This window comes from Trachurus japonicus, chromosome 12 (assembly GCF_045865225.1).
Source record: "Trachurus japonicus isolate A0001 chromosome 12, Traja_1.0".
Taxonomy (NCBI): Eukaryota; Metazoa; Chordata; class Actinopteri; order Carangiformes; family Carangidae; genus Trachurus; species Trachurus japonicus.
Genome location: NC_140918.1, coordinates 27,723,896 through 27,745,124, shown reverse-complemented (window position 1 = coordinate 27,745,124; position 21,229 = coordinate 27,723,896). Strand labels below are relative to the sequence as shown.

The 21,229-nt window shown below is 42.6% G+C and overlaps 2 protein-coding genes across 2 annotated transcripts in view; one reads left to right on the top strand and one right to left on the bottom strand.

Moving 5' to 3' along the window:
* The window catches only part of LOC146977698 (ras-specific guanine nucleotide-releasing factor RalGPS1), a 104,384-nt gene that overhangs the window by 49,509 nt on the left and 33,646 nt on the right, over window positions 1-21,229 (bottom strand). The window lies entirely within an intron of this gene.
* LOC146977699 (angiopoietin-related protein 2-like) lies at window positions 833-20,274 on the top strand. The gene is made up of 6 exons (XM_085794119.1): window positions 833-1,172; window positions 8,677-9,375; window positions 9,430-9,705; window positions 14,252-14,445; window positions 17,706-17,976; window positions 18,728-20,274. Exons 2-6 carry the CDS (start codon window positions 8,682-8,684, stop codon window positions 18,925-18,927), a joined length of 1,635 nt encoding a protein of 544 aa, XP_085650245.1. The 5' UTR covers window positions 833-1,172; window positions 8,677-8,681; the 3' UTR covers window positions 18,928-20,274.

Below are 21,229 nucleotides of genomic sequence, written 5' to 3'. Positions count from 1 at the left end.
GGAGTGGAGTCAAAACAAAACAATTTTAACAAGAGTTATATTTCTAAAGCTTCCTCACTTCAATGTTAAAGCCTAAGGCTTTAATATGAAAGATACCAAAACTATGAAGCCTAAGGCTTTAACACAGGACTATAAACAACTGGTATTTATTTTGACTTGTGGACATTAGAAAAGCACCTTGTTGTCCACGCTGAGCTTAGCCTGAGATTTCAGCTCCACCTCCATGACTTCATGCCTCCACACATGCCACTGCACCCTGTCAGTGCTGCTCTGAGTTACAATGAAGAAATATTGTTTCAAAACTCTCTGAACATCCACTTAAGAGAGCTTATGATTATGATTTCATATTGTTATAAACACATAATAAAACACAAAGTCACTACAGCAATAATGCGAGCAGCTGTGAGGGTGAAATTATCTCATTAGCTCCTCTATGCAAACACAGGTTCTGGCAGCTCATACAGCTCTGTAGTCTAAGTGCTTCAGTGTGCTGCCGAACCAGAGGGACAACAAACTGTAAAAACGTGGGATACGCATCCCTCTGTCCAAGAAAAGACCCGGATCCACATGCTGCTAACCTGTGACCCTCCAGCAGCACATGCAGCTGCTGGTCAGCTTTCCCGGACTCGTCCACAGAGGGGGAGCAGTGGAAAAAAAAAAAAAAATCATTGTGGGGCTGAGAGATGCAGGGGAGGTGGGGGCTGCAGGGGACAAGGGCTTAGGTGGGGGGACAGGGAGCCTCTGCCGTTTGTGGAAGGGGAGGGGGGAAAAGGGGAGTTGCCGCGGCTCGCAGCTTAATTACCTTGAGCAACAGTGAGTATCTCATTTGTGATGGCAGGAGGACAGAGGGAGGCTGAGTCTCTGGGAGGAGGAGAAACGCACTCTGTCGCTCAGCTCAGGGATCACTTCACAAAGGTGGAGGAGTGCGGCGCTGCAGATGAGTGAGGTTTGCTCCTGGTGCCTCGCCGCCGGACACTCAGAAAACCAGAGACATCATTTTTCCTCATGGTCTTAACAGGGAGTTGATTCTGACAGTCAGTAAAAAAATATATGAGAAAGTTCCACTGACACAATAAAAGGAGCAGAGGACATGTGGAATGAGTCTGAGTGGTGAGGACCTGGAGTCAAACCTGCCACAGGGGCAAGGGAAATAAGGACAGAGACAACAGGAGGTGAGTTATATGAAGTATTTTATATTTCAGCTTTGAGCTAAACCTTTTATTCTTATGTGAAATCTGTCGACATCACAGACTTGATATCACTGCACAGCTCAACTTTGTTTTGACTGATGTATCGATGTGCCGCAGGGCTCTAAAAGTGTAAAAGTGTCTGTTTGACTGGTTGTTTTATTGCAAAGAGTCGGTTGTGACACTGGTGTGAACCAGCGCAGCTGAAAACATTCACTGGTTTGGGTTTCAGGACTCATATTTTTCTCATTTTAAAACATGACAAGTTTGTTCTGTTTGTTTTATGTGCCTGTGGTTCATTAATAATGAAGCCAATAAATGGAAGAGGAAAATCCACCCACTCTTTTCCTTTGAGACATGATTTCATATTAAAGGCTCAGCACTGGTCCTGTTGTCATTGATACTAGTTGCAAAGCAGCTAAAAAAAAATTAAAAATTAGGTACACTTGATGCTGCTTTACTGGTGAAAAGGTTCTAGCAACAAACACACCCACATATTTTTACACATGGTTGCTGATTAAGTTGGAATAATTTCATTTTCAGAGACATTCCTCTTTTTATTCCTATTATAAAGGTTGAATGTTGTTGATTGTTATCAAGAAAAAATCACACTGAATCATTTCATGAGAAGAGGTAAAAAATATATTTTATTCCAACTTTATGTGCAACAGTGTTTATATATATATGGCTGCTGAACATGCCAGGTGCTTCCCTCTGCAGCTGGAGGAGACCAAACAAAGAGCTAAAAGAGACGGAGCGCTGGACTCTGATTGGTCAGGAGACACAGGCATTGTTCTAAGTTGATGCTGATTTTTCTCTGCTGAATGTGTAAACAGCAAAGTGTGTTTCACTTTATTCTGCTGCCATATGTTTACATGCATATTAAGCATTAGGGATTGCTCAGCAAACGTTAAACCATACGTCAAGTTACGTCTTGATTTGCATATTCATTTTTTCATTCCACCTGATATCATCACTTAGTTGAATCTCAGTCTTGCCTTGTGTTGATAATTTTACTGATTGTGCATCTGTGATGAAGTAGCTTTTCTGTCTCTCATTGAGCCAAGCCTGATGTATTGATCTGAAGGTGGTGACTGGTGATGTGGTTTAGATCAACACAATCCAGTCTCTGCGATGCATTTTTCAGTCCATGCTCTACCTCTTACAGACATTCAGTCCAGACTCTGAGAGAGACACTCTTAACAACAACAATGTGGATCTGCTGGAAACTTCAGAAAGTTTTATTTCTAACAGGTGAACACTTGCTGCAAGTTGAAGTTGAGTAGATCAGATCCACGTCAGAGTCACCTGAAAGCCTCCACAGAGGAGATGAGCTCAGGTGGTCAATGCAACAAATATGCTTCAGTTTGATTACTTTTGCTTTTTATTATAACTTCTTAAGTATTTTAAATCCTGCATTGATTACATGCAGGACTGTTGCAAACCCTCTTCATTGTCTAAGCAGTTGTTGGCGAACTACTGTGTTTCTCGAAGATCAGTGGAGCTGTGTTAAACCCCTGGCAGCACTGTGTATGACGTTGTCCATGAGAGCATTCATGAGACAAACAAAAGGGCCAAATCACAGCTCTGCAAGAGGTCAACGACACTGCAGGGAACAAAGCCCCTGGGATATGTAGTGTAAGAGTAACACCAGCAAATATCAGCTCCCTAAATCATTCCTTGACACGATGACATGACTGATTGGCTCATTTCTCCAATAATAAATAAAGTAAATGGTGCAACTGTGTGCAGAATTCAATTTATCATGTTGTCATTTCAACACGCTGCAATTTAAAGAGATAGTTCAACATTTTGGCAAATGTCTTAGGAGTAGGTTCGTTACATTTATTTGTCGGTGCAAGCTCATTTTAGAATGGCGGAGCAGAGCCGCAAGCTGTTTAGGGCTACGCTACGGAGGCTAATGGGATTTCTTGGTTTCCCTAATCAAACTCATCAAATACACAAACCAACAACTCCAAAACGCTCTGGTGGACAAGTTGTGACCTGCACATTCACCACGCTATGAGATAAAAACAGAACATTACGAGACAGAGTTGTTTTCGTGGCAAATGTAGAGACTGCTTGCCGAAAAACTGCCCCCAACTGGAACGCGCATCAGCGGTTTTGCATGAATTTACCTTGAAAACAACTCCGTCTTTTAACGTTCCATTATTATCATCTCATCATAGCGTGGTGAATGTGCAGGTCACAACTTGTCCACCAGAGCGTTTTGGAGTTGTTGGATTGTGTATTTGATGAGTTTGATGAGGGAAACCAAGAAATCCCATTAGCCCCCCTAGCGTAGCTCTGAGCAGCTCACGGCTCTGCTCCGCCGTTCTAAAAATAGCTTGCACCGACAATTAAAAGGTAACGAACCTACTCCTAAGACTATAGGGACTATGGCAATGGACCAATTTTCCAAAATGTTGAACTATACCTCTAAAGACTGAATTCACCTTTTCATGTTGAGGTTTCAGCTCGAGACTACCTAGAAATCTGCAATTATCTCAGTTTAATGTAAGCCGTTGTTTCTTTAGGTTCATTAGTCAGCTCGCACTTCAACTGAATCTTCTGAATGAAGAGAACCAGGAGTGTCCCCCCCCCCGCACCATCCCACCCCGTGCTCTCCACAGGCCTGGCATGCCTTTGAATGCAGACGCTGACGTACATTCGTGGCGCAGACAAGTCTCAGCCACCGGCAACTGCTCCTGCTGTGTGCGCATTGTGTGTGGCTGAGGGCGAGTGTGTGCCAGAAAGTGACACAGTGACACAGACAGAGAGAGAGAGGAGCAGGAGACGAGGTGGTGGGGGGACAAAGCACGCGTGACTAATTGATTTATCACCTCGGTGGCGGCTGAATGATCCTGACGTCTATGACAGAGGCCGGTGTTTGTTCTCTGTGTGGTCGCGTACGTGTCCGCTGACACCTTTCAGGAGTTGGCCTGACAGATGGCGACCTGTGTGCTGCTGCTGTGGACCGGCTTTTTATGGGACGGTGCTGCATTTCTCTGTGACCAAAGACCTGACAGGCACACAGACACACACGCTGCAGCTGCAGACAGGACACCGTCATCCCTGCAGAGACGAGCAGTCTCCGGTTTAAAGGCTTGTTGGCTACTTAAACGTCTAGCCATGTAATGACCACTGATAAACACACAGACACACACAAATGTATAATGGTAAACATGTGTTTGCGCGCGCACACATACCACTGCACTGATTCACTTTGCACTACAACATTTGAGAATAAAACAAAAAACATTTTTGTGCTGGAAAAAAAAATGAAATGATCCTTGAATATTTTTATGAACTAAAAGTAGCAGAGATTTCAAAAAAATAAATAAAAAAAGACCAGTGACTAGTCCGCAGGTCAACCAGTGACCTGAGCCTTTAACAAGTCTTGGGATGAAGGTCAGCAAGTCAAAGACGTAGCTCTCTGTCAGAAAACAGCGGATAGCTCTCTTTAGATTGAGATGGAGTTTCTGTCCTAAGTGAGAGTGTTTCAGTATTTCAGGTTCTTATTGACAAGTGAAGTCAGGATGCAGCGAGAGATCGTTGCAGCATCAGGAATAAAGATGTTGCTGTTCCAGAGTGTGAAGAGGGAACTCAGTGTGAAGGCAAAGCACTCGGTTTCCCGGTCGTTCCGACGCTCACCTCTGGTCATGAGCTCTGGGTAGAGGCCAAGACAATGAGGCTGCTGATACAAGTGGCTGAGATGAGTTTCTCCTGCAGCCTCGCAGAGAGGGTGAGCAGGTGAGAGGGAGCTCGGAGTGACCTTCCGCTGGAAGTCTTCCAACAAGGCTGTCCAGCTGGTCGGAGGCCTCGGGGCTGGACCCAGAACACACTGGAGGAATTACGTGTCTAATCTGGTCTAGGAATATATCCGGATGCCGCGGGAAGAACTGGAAAGTCTTTAAGAATCCATTAAATACTGGATTTTTACAAGGGAAGCTTCAGTGATTTTACACAAAGATCTAATGGCTCCTCTTGGGTTTTTCTACTGTGGAGAAGAAGCAATTTGAGAGGAAATAAGCCTGATGAGGTCAGGGATGTTTTCTCTGCTTGTGTGACATAGAGGCTGGATTACACTCTGACAGGGTGGTTTACCACCGAGGCCGCAGGGCCTGATTAAACGTGCGAGCAAGTTGAATTATGAAAGTGCCATGCTGGCTACAACTGAAACAACATATCTATAGTATTCAAGGGATTATACCATGGTCAGGGTGAATACTCGGTTCTGATTGGCTGCAGGGCGTCCGTTAAAAATGGTTATTTAGGACACCTATTAAAGACGTTCTGGTTAAATCGCCTGATGACAGTTCTAAATTACTGCGCTAGTTGGTAACCATAGCAACAGGGACTCAGAGGACAACAAGTTTTTTTCAGCGCATCATCCTCTGACCACCAGAGTCTGTAACACACAAACTGTAAGAAGTGGCTTTTTGGGGGCGGTGCGTGGCGCAGTGGGTAGAGCGGCCGCCCCATGTAGAGGCTACAGTCCTCGCCGCAGGCGTCCCCGGTTCGATCCCGCGTCGGGCAGACCTTTCCTGCGTGTCATTCCCCCTCTCTCTGCCTCCCCATTTCCTGTCTATCTCTACTGTCATCACTATCAAATAAAGGCAAAAAGCCGAAAAATATACTTTAAAAAAAAAAAAAAAAAAGAAGTGGCTTTTTGAAATAACACTTTGTAGCCATCACCTTACTTCCCTTCACTGACCAACTATCAGGCTGCAGCAGAGTCACTGTGGCTCTACACTGCAGCCACAGCTGCTGGTCTCTGTTTTCTCGCCTGCGGTATATATATATTAAATAGACCGCTCAGCTGTGGCTTGTGAAAAACACATTTAAGTATAAATAATGGATTTATTTATTTTCTTTGGTAAGTGACCATGGTATAAGCAGGATAATGCCCAACGAGGTGTCCATTAGGAATTAATGGACCACGTTGGGGAGTGAACCAGTTGCTTCGAGTGAGCACTGCAAACTAGAATCTGAACGCTGGATATCACGGTTTTACCCCCATTTTACCATTTGACCTTTAATGAATAAATTAAATATGATAATCAGTGATCACATTAAATAGTAAGCAGGACATCTGGGGCTCTTTCTTGGACAATGAAGTGATGAAGACCATCTTTCTTAACCACCACAACAACTCATCACTCTGCTGATCATTTTTTAAATAATTGTATCATTGAAGTGATGCCTTCAGTGTCTTGTTTCGTTTTGGCTCAGATCTCAGATTCATTTTACCATGGAATTTACCAGAGGACGGGGAGCTGAGGTGATTAATCAGTTATTACAGTAAATCTTAATCACTTTTCTGCTGTTTGATTAATCAGTTGATGGTTTCAGTTCTGGTTCACTTAGGGCTCAACATTTATGACTGACCACAAATCTGTTTGTGTTAACACGTCATCAAACGGCTGAGTAAACAGAACCATATGCATCAACATTCAGTGAGAGCTGTAGACATGGAAAGAACGTATCATCTCAATGTTTCATGGTTATTTGTCTACCCTGGTTAGAATCAGTCAGAGAATATAAAGTCCGTCAATAACTTAATAACCATAACCCGAGGAAGAAATGATGAAGGCAGAATAACAACTGAATCGAAAAATTATGGCCACATGTTGAACTCACGGCTCGCTCGTGTGAGTCATGAATTTGACTTACGATCTTTCAACATGAGAAAAACCTAATTTAGACATTTACAGACCCCCACTGTATGCTGGGAAAATGGATAAAGTTCAGACTGAACTGGCCGAGCTGAGGCAGGAGTTGGCAGAGCGCGTTATGATGTAGAAACAACCATCTCCAACAACAGATAGATAACACTTGTATTGTCAGGGGAGATTCTCCTTTTGTGTTTTGTGTTATTCAACATTCCGATGCCGTGATGCAGTTTTTATCCCGAGACCAAGAGAAACATCAAAACACAGCGTGCCACTACACAAACACTGGGGCCAAGTCCGGAGACCAGTGCTCTTACTCATATATTTTAGAAGAGAGGAGAAATGTGTTGTGTGTTGTATGGAATCAAGTCACGTCCACTCCCATTCATGCATCTCATGGTGTGGTTCTCATCTGTGGCTCGAAGATATGAGGCAATCCGACTTGGCATGTATCAATGTGGCGTGCAGACAAGAAAACACCAGAGCCAAGTGGTGGTCAGAAGTTGCTCGACAGCTCATCATTGTTTTTACGAGGGATGCCTTGATTGATCGGCTGACGGGTGAAGGGTGAGGGCTTGTAGCAACAGAGTAGATCACATTGCATGTAGTTGTTGGATTAGCCGAGGGATGGGGATTACAGAAAAAACTATGAAGTATACAGGAAGTATTTGTGCCTTATATTAATAATGTGAGAGAGTGAATACCGTAAATTCTCAAATAAAAGAAGAGTCTCAAATAGACGCCGGTCTGCTGTACTGGCTGGGTCTGGCTACAGATTTGAGCAAATAAAAGCCGGTCTCAATTAGAAGCTGGACCTATTTCTGTGCTTAATTCATGCGTACGACGGCATTGCTTAAATCGCTCTTTTCCCTTGGTGCCATTGTTACAGACATCTGTTAAAATTTTTCAATATGGACAATTTGCCACATTTCAGTCGTTCAGTTCAGTGTAAAGAAAGGACCAATTTGTCCTTTCTGAAGACTCCCCACCTTCCGAAAGCCCGAATAGCATTCCGTTCATTTAAAGAGGAACTATGCAAGTTCTTCCTCTGTTTTGCTAACCCTCCACATGGCCATGTGAATTTGTTCAAAGCCGGCGAAAAATCAATACATGGAGCAATGGATAAGGTTATATAACATACACAATGTTACGACGTGTAGTCTTAACTGTCATAAATAAAAGATTGGCAGTTCCAGAGCGTATTTGTGTCACGGTGCCCAGAGACGAGAGCTGGGACACCGGGGCGGATGTTGCAAGGTTGGTTTTCAGCCATGAGCAAGGTGGAAGACAGAGAGCCTCCATTCTCACTCGTAACAAGTCACATGTCATGTAGTTAACTTTCACAATTGCTCGGGAGCTTTTTAATTAAGGTAAAAATGTAGCATACTGTAGCCACAGGAATAATCCTGCTTAGTTCCTCTTTAAAATTGGGCAAAAAAAAGGAAGACCAAAGCACAACCCTACCCGACTCATTGGCATATATTTTCGGCCCAAACCAGCACATTAGTTGGGCTGAGTTGAGAACTCTTATGGGCACGATTAAACTTGATGCTACTGAAACTAAACTGAACGATGCCCCGGCTCTTTCCTTGGGTCAGTCGGTTTGAAGTGGCAACAAAGGCAAGAGAACAAGTGTTGTTAAATTCACTTCGGAAGTAATATTCTTACTCTTTAAACAATCTATTTGATAATACTTTCCAAGATTTGTGCAAAATGGATTAAAGCCCGTCGAGGCAGCTGAAGCAAATAAAAGTCTGGGTTTTTATTGGAGAATTTACGGTATTAGCTGATTCTCTCTTCCATCTCTGTTCCAGGTACCATGCTGGTTCGGGTGCAGCAGGACTGGGCTATGATTCTCCCTGTGGTGGTTTTGCGGGTTCTCCTGTTGCTCTCTGGACCGGAGTCCTCTCTCCAGGGAGACACCCAGGAAATCGGGAACAGCGATGAGATCCAGGAGGGAGAGTTCATCTTTGAACCCAAGCGGCAGAAACGCGCCGCGGTGGACTACAGCAGCGCCCAACAGACGGACAAATGCTCTTACACCTTCATTGTGCCTCAGCAGAAAAACACCGGGGCCATCTGTGTGAACAAGATGGAGCCCGAGGCCTTGCTGGAGAACCGGGTCAACAAGCAGGAGCTGGAGCTGCTCAACACCGAGCTGCAGAAGCAGCGGCTGCAGATCGAAGCTCTGCAGCAGCTGGTGGAGGTGGACGGAGGCGTGATCAACGAAGTCAAGCTTCTGCGCAAGGAGAGCCGCAACATGAACTCCCGGGTCACGCAGCTCTACATGCAGCTGCTGCACGAGATCATCCGCAAACGGGACAACGCTCTGGAGGCGTCGCAGCTGGAGACCCGCGTGCTCAACCACACCAACGAGATGGGGAGGCTGACGGCGCGCTACCGCGACCTGGAGCACAAGTACCAGCATCTGTCGGCCATCGCCGGCAACCAGAGCGCTCTGCTGGTGCAGCTGGAGGAGCAGTGTAAGCGGGGAGGAGGAGGAGTAGGAGTAGGTGGAGGAGGAGGAGGTGGAGGTGGAGGTGGAGGTGGAGGAGTGGGAGTGGGAGGGGGGTACTCGTACGGCGTGGTGCAGGAGAGCAGCCGGTTCGTCCGCCCGCAGCCTCGCACCGTCCCTCAGCCTCGCACCGTCCCTCAGCCTCCCCTGCAGAGACCAGCGCTGTCTCCCGGAGGCTACAGACCCTACCACCCGCCCACCTACACCCACCGCCACCCCAGCATCCCCATGACCAACGAGATACAAAATGACCAGAACGCCAAAGCGCTGCCACCTCCGGTTCCCACGATGACCAGTGACACGTACAGCTTCACAAATACGCCCTCAGGTGAGCAGCTGCCTGCACTGACATCTACACATCTACACTCAGGTCTGTCCTCTCGGGACTTTTGCCACATATTGTCCAATTCCGCACAAAGTTAAAAGGGACAACGAGGAGTTTCTATTTGGTTATAAAAAAGTCTCACGTTAATGTGGATGAATCTCCACTACCCACACTTGTTAATGGGCCCTTTTTCGATAAATATATCGTTTTGTCTCTATCGTTATTTTGTTATTATTAGTGGTGGTGGAAATGCTGGTCGAGCCGACCAGCGTTTCCTTACTTTCGGTTTCGTGGCGAGTCATGGGAATAACGCCGCCGAATCGTCGTTTATGGTTGGAACTACGGTGGTATGTGATCGTCTTTGAACCTCTGACTTTGAGACATGAGTCCGTCTTGCGCCGGTCAAAAAAATGTACGGTGCGCGCGGAGGCTCATAAATGTAGTGTGAAAATGCTTCGCTTTTCCAAAACTCCTCGTTGTCCCTTTAAGGGAAATACTCGTGTTTTTTTTTAAGTATATTTTTGGGGCTTTTTGCCTTTAATTGAGAGGAGGTAACATTTCATAATAAGTACACACTATTAAGCATTAGTTAAGCTTTAAATACTGAATTCATCATTTATTTGTTTTATCTGTTAGGATCCCCATCTAGAACGCCGCTAGTCTTCCTGGGGTCCACATTTAAAACCAGTACATTTAAACATAAATCTGCAATCACAACATGAAAAGACAAGTCAACAAAACCTTACATTAAATCTGTACAATCAGATTGTCATCTACATCAAAGAACATGTGTAAGATAACTCTGATGTACAGCAGTTATAAAATAAAATAAAATAAAAATAATAAAATAAGAGGGTAAAACAAATGAAGATGACAACAAGAGACCCTATTACCCTACATAAGACCCTTTGTGTGTATGTGTGTGTGCATGTGTATGTGTGCGTATGTTATTTTACAGATATGAAATTCCAAAATATTTTTTATTTGCTTTTTGAATGTTAGTTTGTGTGTGAGTTTAGTTATTGGCAGTGGTAAGGAGTTCCATGCTTTAATTGATCTGTATTCTATTGTGTGCTTCAAAAAGTTGGTGTTTGGTATTTATAACACATGAATACTCATTAGTATGTAGTTTATAAACAGTTAAAAATGTTTTACTCATCATTGATAAGCACTAACTGTATTTCTAAACTACACACTAATGAGTACTCATGTGTTATAAATGAAGAATTCAGTATTTATTAATGCTTAACTAATGCTTAATAGTGTGTACTAGTGAGGATAGTTGCGATGGGGGAACAAAATGCAGCAAAGGGCCAACGATTCAGGATTCGACGAGGGCCAACTGCAACGAGGACTGTAGCCGCTGCATATGGGGAAATCCCCCGGAAATCTTTCCTTTAATGGGACAACGAGGAGTTTTGGAAAAGCGAAGCGTTTTCACACTACATTTATGAGCCTCTGTGCACACCGTACATTTCTTTGACCGGGGCAAGACGGACTCATGTTTTCATTCATCAATAATTAAAGGTTGACTATGTAGAATTACAAGAACAACAACAGAAAAAGAATTCCAGCAGTCGATTGCCAGACCGTTGCTAGGTAAAACGGGCCATTGCTAGGGACTCCGCTCTGATCAGAGGACAGCAGAGGAGGAGGACTAAGCAGGATATTTACCTTATGTTTCATTTTTACCGTCATTAACAGCATAATAAATGACTTGTAGCTTGTTACAGGGACAGTGGAGGCTCTCTGCCTTCCACACGCTGCTGCTCAGAGCCTCCGCTCTTGTCAAGTTGGAAAAAAAAAAAAGGAGCTCCGTGGCACCGAAAGTCCGCGACGATAAACGTGTTTATGACAGATAAGACTACACAAATACACCCATCCTAACAAGTATATGATAATCCATTGATCCACCGATTGATTATTAAAAAGGCTTGGTTGGAAACAAACGCATCCGACCAGGAGGAGGCAGGAAAACAGCGGAGAACTGAGCCACATGTCGGCTACAGGCAAGTACGAATGTAAACAGAACGTTGACAGAAAGTCAGTTGTCGAGCCCGTCAAAAAAATTTAAAATAATAATTCAGACAAAAAAAAAAAAATGTATGGAAAAGCAATACTTTCATTCTGTACCCCTCTAAACGCCCCCTGGATGTATTATTTTTGAAAAAATATAGCTTTTAATAAATATTCTACATATTCAACCTTTAAGTCAGAGGTTGGAAGACAATCACATACCGTCGTAGTTCCGACCATAAACGGCGATTCGGCTGCGTTATTCTCATGACTCGCCGCGAAACCGAAAGTAAGGAAACGCTGGTCGGCTCGAGAGACTTTTTTATAACCAAATAGAAACTCCTCGTTGTCCCTTTAAAACAGTGTTTGACAACTGATGTCCAACAGGCAAAACCGCTCCACCAGTAATAAAATCCACCCCTTAGTTATTTAAAAAACATCTTAATATTAAATCTACCCCATGTGAAGTTGCTTATCATACTTTCGCTCATGCTGAGTTTGAGCGACAGACATAAACACACCAGGCTGTACTGATCTCAGTCACAGTTCCTGGTGCTGAAATAGTGAATCTCTCCTCTATTTGCTAAGGTTTTCTTACATGTATTCCTCTGCCTGCTTTAGTGATTATGATGCCTGTAGTGAGAGCAGTGCTAGAGAAGGGTCAAGCCTCAATTGTATTGTATTAGAAGCACTCCACCTCTGAGTGACTCAGTTAACTGCAACTCGGCACACTTGTGGTACAGTAGAAGGACTGTCAGTCAGTCAGTCAGTCAGCCCTACTGTTGCAGCCCAGGCTTAGATTAAACATGAATAACGCTGCTTGTTCCAGACACCTCAAGGCAGCACAGAGTCAAGTTCTACAGTAGTAGAGCGATGTGGGAGGTGGATAACGTGTATAATCTACATACAGTGGACAAAAACAATAATCCATAGGGCAAGTGGAGGTTAATAACTCCAGAGAGAACTTGAAACTGAAAAGTTAATAAGCTCTACAACATGAACAGCAGCTTCACACAGAAACACACAGCCCACTTTTCATGTGAGGCAGCTGCAGGTTTAGAGAGTGGAAACACGATGAAGGCTCCTGCATCACTTGTAAGGACACGGGTTAGAATTAGTTTCTTCTGATTTTACTGATAGTTGTTCTTTTGAACACGTGACCGAGGTCAGTCAAACCTGTGATCAACAGGTGATCTGACCACCAGTGGTCAGCTCTGTGTTAAACGTGAACGCACTGAACACACAAGGCCAGCCCACGTTCAGAGGTCCACATTCTTTTACACGCACGCGCACACACGTCTACTGATCGTCTGAGAACAACACCACATGTTGATTTGCATATAATTGTGGGAAGTCAGAGTCCAAGTTCACAACTGGTCACTGGAGACGCATTTCAAAACCAGGTGTGAACGGACATTCTTCGAGCTGACCACTTGTAATCAGATCACTGAAGACGCATGTTAATGCCAGGTCTTATGATCATCTTGTGATGGTTGTGGAAAAAAGTGCACGTGGCAGACCGACTACTTTACTGAGGAAAAAAAAGGCCATGCAAGGAGGAGAGAGATGGAAACAAGGCATACAGGAAAATATGACAGCCCTGGTCAGACGCTTCTGGTTCAACTGGACATTGAATCTTTTAAATTTAAGAGCATCACTTAATTTGGAAAAACACATCCAGACTTCAGACCCGTTCTCACTTTCTTCACATTTTATAAATGCTGCAGTCTGAAGTTAAAACCATTTAAACTACAGTACATCATTTGACTGTTGGGGACTCGTCACTATAGAAGCAGTATTAAGCTTGTTTTCCTGTGGCTGGCCAATCAGAAGAGGCTCTGAGCCTCTGTGTTTTATAAAGGGACATCATTGAGAAGTGATGAATAAATGAAAATAACCATTATGACATCAAGGATGGAACATTTTGGAATAAAAGTGGTATTTGCAGGGAGGGGAGGAAATAGGCAGTGTTGTTTGTTTAACCAACTGAAAATTATTATGTTGTTGTCAAGGTCAAAATTAAACGGCCTGATATTTTAACAGACTCTGGTGATTTATCAAAGTTTTAATGTCAGTACAATGTAGGCCTTTTTAAATGTATTCCAATTTTTTACTTCAGTGAGTATTTATCAGTGACAACATATCAATCCCCACCCTTTAAAGAATATTGTGTCTTTTCTGAATGTTACTTTGGATCATCATTGGAGCAGAGTTATCAAAAAAAAAAGGAAAGAGCTCTTAGATCTTAGAACCATTCAAGAAACTGGGCTTAGCATTAAGTTGTCCAATCATTAATCATTGTAATTAGTCCATATTTGGGTGTAGGCCTAGCATTTTGCTGTTGACCCTTACTGTAGGGAGAGCCACAGATAGCAAAACATGTACCTCATCGTCATGTATTGGTTCATACCTCAATTTTGATTAAACAGATGTTCAAATTCAATAATAGCATGTCGGTGAAAATGAACTAAAGCTGTTTGGATCAGCCTGCAGAGCACAGCTGTGTTAGTCCGTTTTTCCTTCTGTCCTGCAGGTCCGTTCAAAGACTGTCTGGAGGCTCTGGAGGCAGGATACACCTCCAGCGGCATGTTCCTCCTGAAGCCAGACAACGGTAACCGACTCATGCAGGGCTGGTGCGACCAGAGACACGACCCGGGTGGCTGGACCGTCATCCAGAGACGCCAGGACGGCTCCGTCAACTTCTTTAGGAACTGGGAGACGTACAAGGTAATACTGAAGATCTAAGCTTCAAATGATACAGTTCTCTGTGTCACAATCTGTTGCATTGAATAGATTTTTTTCAGTCTTTTAATACCTAACATATGCACTTAGACTAAAATGCTCCAGTTATATGATTGGCCATCTTCATTATGCTACTTGACGGTGTGATTACAGCTAATTAGCTGTAATTCTACTGTATAATTACAGTTAGTAAGTGATCGGAAAAGTACTAAAGCACTCCTGGGACAAAATAAAGTTATAACAGGTGCAGTGGTAACTGTATAGAAAAATAATATAGTGCAAGGAATATTCTGTGTGCTGATAAAACACTGCCCTCAACTCAAATATGAGCCTGTGAGATTCAACTGTTACATAGATCGGTAACATTTTATAATAAGTACACATTAAGCAGTAGTTAAGCTTTAAATACTGAATTCATCATTTATAACACACGAATACTCATTAGTGTGTAGTTTATAAACACAGTCAAAAAAAGTTTTACTCATTGATAAGCACTAAATGTATTTATAAACTACATACTTGTGAGTATTCATGAGTTATAAATGAAGAATTCAGTATTTATTAATGCTTAAAGCTTAATACTGTGTACTTATTATAAAGTGTTACCCATAGATCTGTTTATTAAAATATCAATGGTCATTGAAGATGTCTAATCTCACTTTGGCTCATTATTATTGAGTCACTTCAGAGTTACAGATAAATTAAAGGAGAAACTAAGAAACAAAGAATGTGTCCCCTCACACATTCCTTGTGCACACATGGTTTTCCACATTTGACTGACTGTGCTAAAGTAAACTGATGACTGAACTTTTTACCCCAGTTTCACAACCAGTGAAACTGTCCTTCGCTTTTATCTTTCCTCTCTTTCCTCTCTGTCTCATAATTTGGCACGGACAGTGTTTTTTATACACCACTAATTGATTGAGGAAGACACTTCATCTATTCATGGCTAATTGTAGAAAGGCTGCCTTGGCACATGTGCCCAATTTCTCAATGAATGACTGAAGGTCACAGCATATGATTCACATCCTTTTAATAGTCATCACACCATTAGTGAGGCCTTGTGCTCTGTGGCTTGGAGCACTGTCATCCTGTTCCTCCTCTTTTTTTTCCAGTTTTCCCTGTAATTTGTCACCATCTGTAGCTCAGACTGGGACTCTGCTAACAAGCTACTGTTGATGACACTGACGATTCTAAAAGACCTAGTTTGTTAGATTTACTGAAGACCACTTTTGTAGATGTAATAAGTAGGCCAACAGCCCATTAATACCAGTCATTACATATCAGGAGCAGCTGCAGTCCTAAGTACCACATGTGATGAATTCAGCCACACAACTGCTTCAAGAACTTCACGTTCAGTGCATGTACTGTGCATTAGTTGAAGAGAGCATCCTTTGTTGCATCTACCTGGGTGGACACAGTGCACACAGCTGTACTGATTCTAACATGAGTTGATCATGAGCAAAGTGCCCCCCGAAAAAATTCACACTACACTCCATTTACAATATTAATTTTGATTTTCTCCTAAAAACACAATATGAAAGACAGGCTTTTCAGTTGTATAAATTGTAGGGGTAGCATATTATTGATGATGTGGATACAGGACACTGGGAGAATGATTCCACTGATAGCAGCTGTTTTTAAACAGTGATTTTAGAGTTTCCTCTGTCTTCTGCAGCTCACAGTGCCCCTGACTCCTCCCTCTCAGCTGCTGCCTCGGTTTGCGGTGCTGGAGTAAATGAGTTGTGCTGCTGCTTTTAGTTGCAACAGACTTTACAGTAGACCTGTGTCTGAGGAGAACTGTTGTGTTACTGCAGTGCAAACTACTGTATGGAACCTCAGGAAGAGGTGGTGGCTCTGTACTGCAATTACCTAAGTCAAAGAGAAATTAGATTTTCTTTTTTAACATCTTTCTAAAGTAAATGCGAGATGTGAAATCAATTCGTCTTCTATTCAGATTCTCAGTGCTTTACAGTAGGTACCTTGCAGGTTGTCGTGGATAGTGGCAGTCACTTCCAGTCTAGCCACACTTCCCTTTGCATCTGCTTCACAGTCAGTTTTATGTCAGTCTTCTTTAAAGCTGGGATGTGACATTAGTGTTTTTGTTGACATTCTGGGCTAAATAGAACAGTGCTACTGGAGTCTCTTGACTGAAAACCAATCAGAGCCTCCGACCTGGTGTCCCAGCTCTTTTCTCTGCAGCACTGCGACACAAACACAACCCATAACCTCTAATCTCTTGTTTATGACAGACTACACTAATATACACATTGTAACATGTATACAGTATGATACAGTATATAATGTTATCCACCGCTCCATGGATTGCTTTGTTGCCGGCTTTGTTATAAACAAATGCACATGGCCAGGAGGAAGGTTAACAAAACGACCAGACTTGCATAGTTCTCCTCAAATTTGAAAATGGGATCTATACAAACTTTGAAAACTGCCATTATTATATAAATAAAGACCTTACACAGTCACACCTGTGATAAAACCATCAAAACATCATTTTGCTCCTACAGCTGAAATGTGTCTTTAACAAAACAAACTGTTTCTCCAGCTCATTGTGTAACATGTAAGTAATCCTAAGAAAACCCAACAGAATCAAATCTGTGAGATCACATCAACAGAGCTGAAATCACTTCCAATGACCTAAACATGCTCTCAGAGCTGCAGCCAGCGCAGTGATGCGATCGCTTCATCGCCAAGCCATTTCCCTGTTACTACTGGCGGAACCCATCGTTACGTAAAATCAGATTCAAAGTTTTGTGTTCTGTGGCCTCAAGGGGGGACTTCCCAAACTGGACACTCGACTCAATACCTTAAACTCAACAACAAACTTTTAAGCTGTCCCCCAACCCAATCATTGCCCAACCCTCAATGACTCAACACGGCACTTTAAGCCAATTACACGCTCGCATTTGGCAGGGACGAGGACTCCCCGCAGATTGAACCCATGTGTTAAATAATTGAAGCCAGGGACTCGGACGCACAGTGAGGTCTGAGGGAGAGGATGTAAAACACGTCCTGCCATTATGCCACTGCTCTTGGCTTATCATTCTGACATCATACCAGTGTTTCACAGATGCTTGGAAAACATGGGTGGATTGTTGCTGCGGTCCTAGGGGAGAGCAAACAGCCTCTTTCTTGTAAATCATAAAATACAAGAACGGCAGTGGCATTCCCATAATTTGGGAAGAATGCGGTTGAATTATTCCTGACTTGGATTTCTCCTTTTACAGCAAGGCTTTGGAAACATCGATGGTGAATACTGGTTAGGCCTCGAAAACATCTACTGGCTGACGAACCAGGGCACCTACAAGCTGCTGGTGACTCTGGAGGACTGGACCGGACGAAAGACGTTCGCCGAGTATGCTAGCTTCCGTGTTGAGTCGGAGGCCGAGTCCTACAGGCTGCGGGTGGGCCACTACCATGGCAACGCTGGAGACTCTCTCACCTGGCATAACAACAAGCAGTTTACCACACTGGACAAAGACAATGATGTCTATACAGGTGGGTAGAAATGTAATGAAAGAGAAAGAGACTTCCTTCTTGCAAATATCTTGGCAACTAATTCAATGATTTTTATCGTATTGTAGGCCTACATTCAATTTCAAATAGGTCAAATACATCAGTCTACTCTGATTAATCCACATTGATAATGTGAAAACATGTCTTATGAAACTAAAAGGGATAGTTCAACATTTTTGCAAATTTGCCTATTGCCATAATCTTTCTAGTCATAGCAGTAGGTTCATTACCTTTAATTAGTGGTGCATGTTGTTTTGAGACACGAGCTGCTCAGCGAACACAATTGAGGTATCAGTAACTTGTATCATCAGAACAGACATGTCCTGTGATTTTCAGCCTCCTTTCATATTTAATAGAGGGAGAACAATACCTGACTGGTAATAATATTCTCAGTTGTCTAAATAAGAGTCATTTACCACGTTTACATGATGTTTTTAAAGCGGAATTAATTAATTCCGCTTTAAATAGTTAGGAATTAAAATATTTTCCTTCGAGTTTACATCGAATTAGGGTTTACATGGAAAACACTGAATAATTGTATACTTCATAATCAGATTAGTCAATTAATCGTTTCAATAATCGATAGATTAAAATAGTCTTTAGTTGCAGTCCTACTCCTGAACGCTTCTAGTGTTAGTATCCACACGCAAGTCAAAAACAGCATTTATACTGTACATCTGTGACAAATGTGTCATACCAGTTGTTGGTCTGATGTGAGTCCTTGTGTCTCCAGGTAACTGTGCCCACTACCAGAAGGGAGGCTGGTGGTACAACGCCTGCGCTCACTCCAACCTGAACGGCGTGTGGTATCGCGGCGGACATTACCGCAGCCGCTACCAAGACGGGGTGTACTGGGCCGAGTTCAGGGGCGGAGCTTACTCTCTGAAGAAAGTGATCATGATGATACGACCCAGTGCAAACACCTTCCACTAACGCTCCAATCGGAGCCAGGACTGAACAGACAGTTTTCTTCCAAAGGGATTTCACTTGATTGCTGTATCACAACTTCTTACTTTGCTTCCCATTCATAACGTTGCTTCAGACTGCTCGTACTGTTTTTTTATTTTATTTTATTCCTCTTCCAGGTATAGAATTTACTTATCTAGTTTAGGCTCATAACTCAACTTTACATTCAAATCAACACCTGTGCTCTTGTTGGGCTTTTGTTGATTTGTTGAAAGACAAAACAAAACAAAACTTTAATTTTATATATCTGTAAAATAGTGATATAAAACCATCTGCTGGCAATAAACTGCTAGGTCAGATTAGTATTGGTGCTTCTATGAAATATCTAGAATGTATGTATGGGATTCCATAGGAAATAAATCTGGTTATTTATTTTGATATTATTTTCTAGAAGATTTCAGCAAATCGGTCTCATTTATCCAGTAATTGCCTTTTAATTTCTGGATTTGACATTTGTTAATAAAACCATGAATTCACACCGAGCGTGAGTAAAGTTTTACAGATTATCTTTTTTTTTACTAAATACACCATGAATGATTCTTGAAGTCAACTGTGTCTGGATTGTAATGTGTCTATAATAACTAATGTGTGTTGTTGATGAGATATGAAGTAGCAGAATTAGACCATTGTATCGTCAATGATTCTGGTACCAACTTTACATTTAACAGTGTTTATGTTCTCAGAGGTTTCCACAGTGTGTGATCACCAACTGTACCTGGCTATCCACACTGCAGCCAGAGCACAGAAGTACAGGGCAGCAGAAGTGAAAGCATGTAGCCTCACCTTGACCATCCACAGTGGGTTAACCAGCTGTAGAGGTGGTGGTGGGTGGGTTTTCTAACTTCGGAAAGAGTTAGTCGTTTCCCCCTGCTTGCAGTCTTCATGCTAAGTTAGGCTAACTACATCCTGACACCAGTTCTGAACTTGAGCTGTTCATTAAAGTACGGTGGCCCTGAAGGCCAAACGACATTTCACAAAACACAAAAACATTTCACAAAACACGACATTTCACAAAACACACGTGGCGGTTTTTGTGTTTTGTGAAATGTCGTTGTTTTCTGGTTTGCCGTTGTGATTTGGCCTTCGGGGCCACCGTATTGAAGTCTTGAAATCCTTTCTGTGGCTCCAGCACAGAAACAGAAACCGAACAGTTCAGTGTCGTTCCCTTTACACACCAAAGGTTTTAGTCACTGTATTAGTGTTACAGATACAGTACAGTATGTACCAGGTACTCTGTGTATATATATGCTCTTTCATTAAGATTATTTTTTACAGTCTGTTATCGATCTTATAATAAAACCATGTACAGCCCTGCCTGTGTCTTCAGACATCTCATTCCCATCAGCTCCACTCTGGACCATGATCACAGACGTAACTCAGAGAGATGCGAGTTGATGTTATGACATCACATGAGCTCAGACAAACAATCAAGGTGGAACTGTATCGCTGTGTTTGTCTCACTGTCACTAGCTCATGCATTGTATTGACTGGATAGATATTTTTTCCTAAAGTGTCTCATTATATTTGTGAATACTCTCCGAGAACATTTGATTGTTTTATCAGTTCCAGGCCCAGCCTAAACTCTAGGGTTGAATGTTACCAACAGTCGGTTAGATCAGCTAAATAATATGTCAATGATAACAATCTGGTTTTTGTTTTTTTTTATCTCATTTTCAACATTAGGAAATACACAGTGTGGTCAGGCAGGTCATCACAGCTGCATCCCACTTCAGAGGCGGCATCTGAACACAGGCTGGATCACAGCAGTGAGATTAGACTGTCCTATTTCAAAGGCTCCTTCAAATGCAGCCGAGGCAACAAAGGATCCTTTGTATCCGAACCAATCCCAAGACTCAGCGAGTGGCGATAATGAAAATAATATGGCAGCAAACACCAACAGGGCGAGGATTACATGTTAAATGTGGTTTTAGGTTTCAGCTTAGCTCAACAGCAAACGGTAGTGATAAAAGGCTAAACCTCAACAACTTGTGAAAAAAATGTTAGTTTTTGTTGAGGTTTTTACACTACAAAGACTAATCTGGCTGGAAATCAGGCTTTTGTTGCGTCTACTTTCTCCTGGCCAGGTCGTCTGACTCTGGTTTCTGAGTTTCCATAGAGCTGTCTGTGAGCCCTGTGAGAAAATAAAGTTTCTCAAAACAGAGTGAGTTATGTTATATAAATGTGAAAATTGCATTTACTTATCTATCAGATGCATTAAGTGAAGAAGATGGGGTGAAGAAGTACAGTGAAAGAATATTGTAAAAGCTTC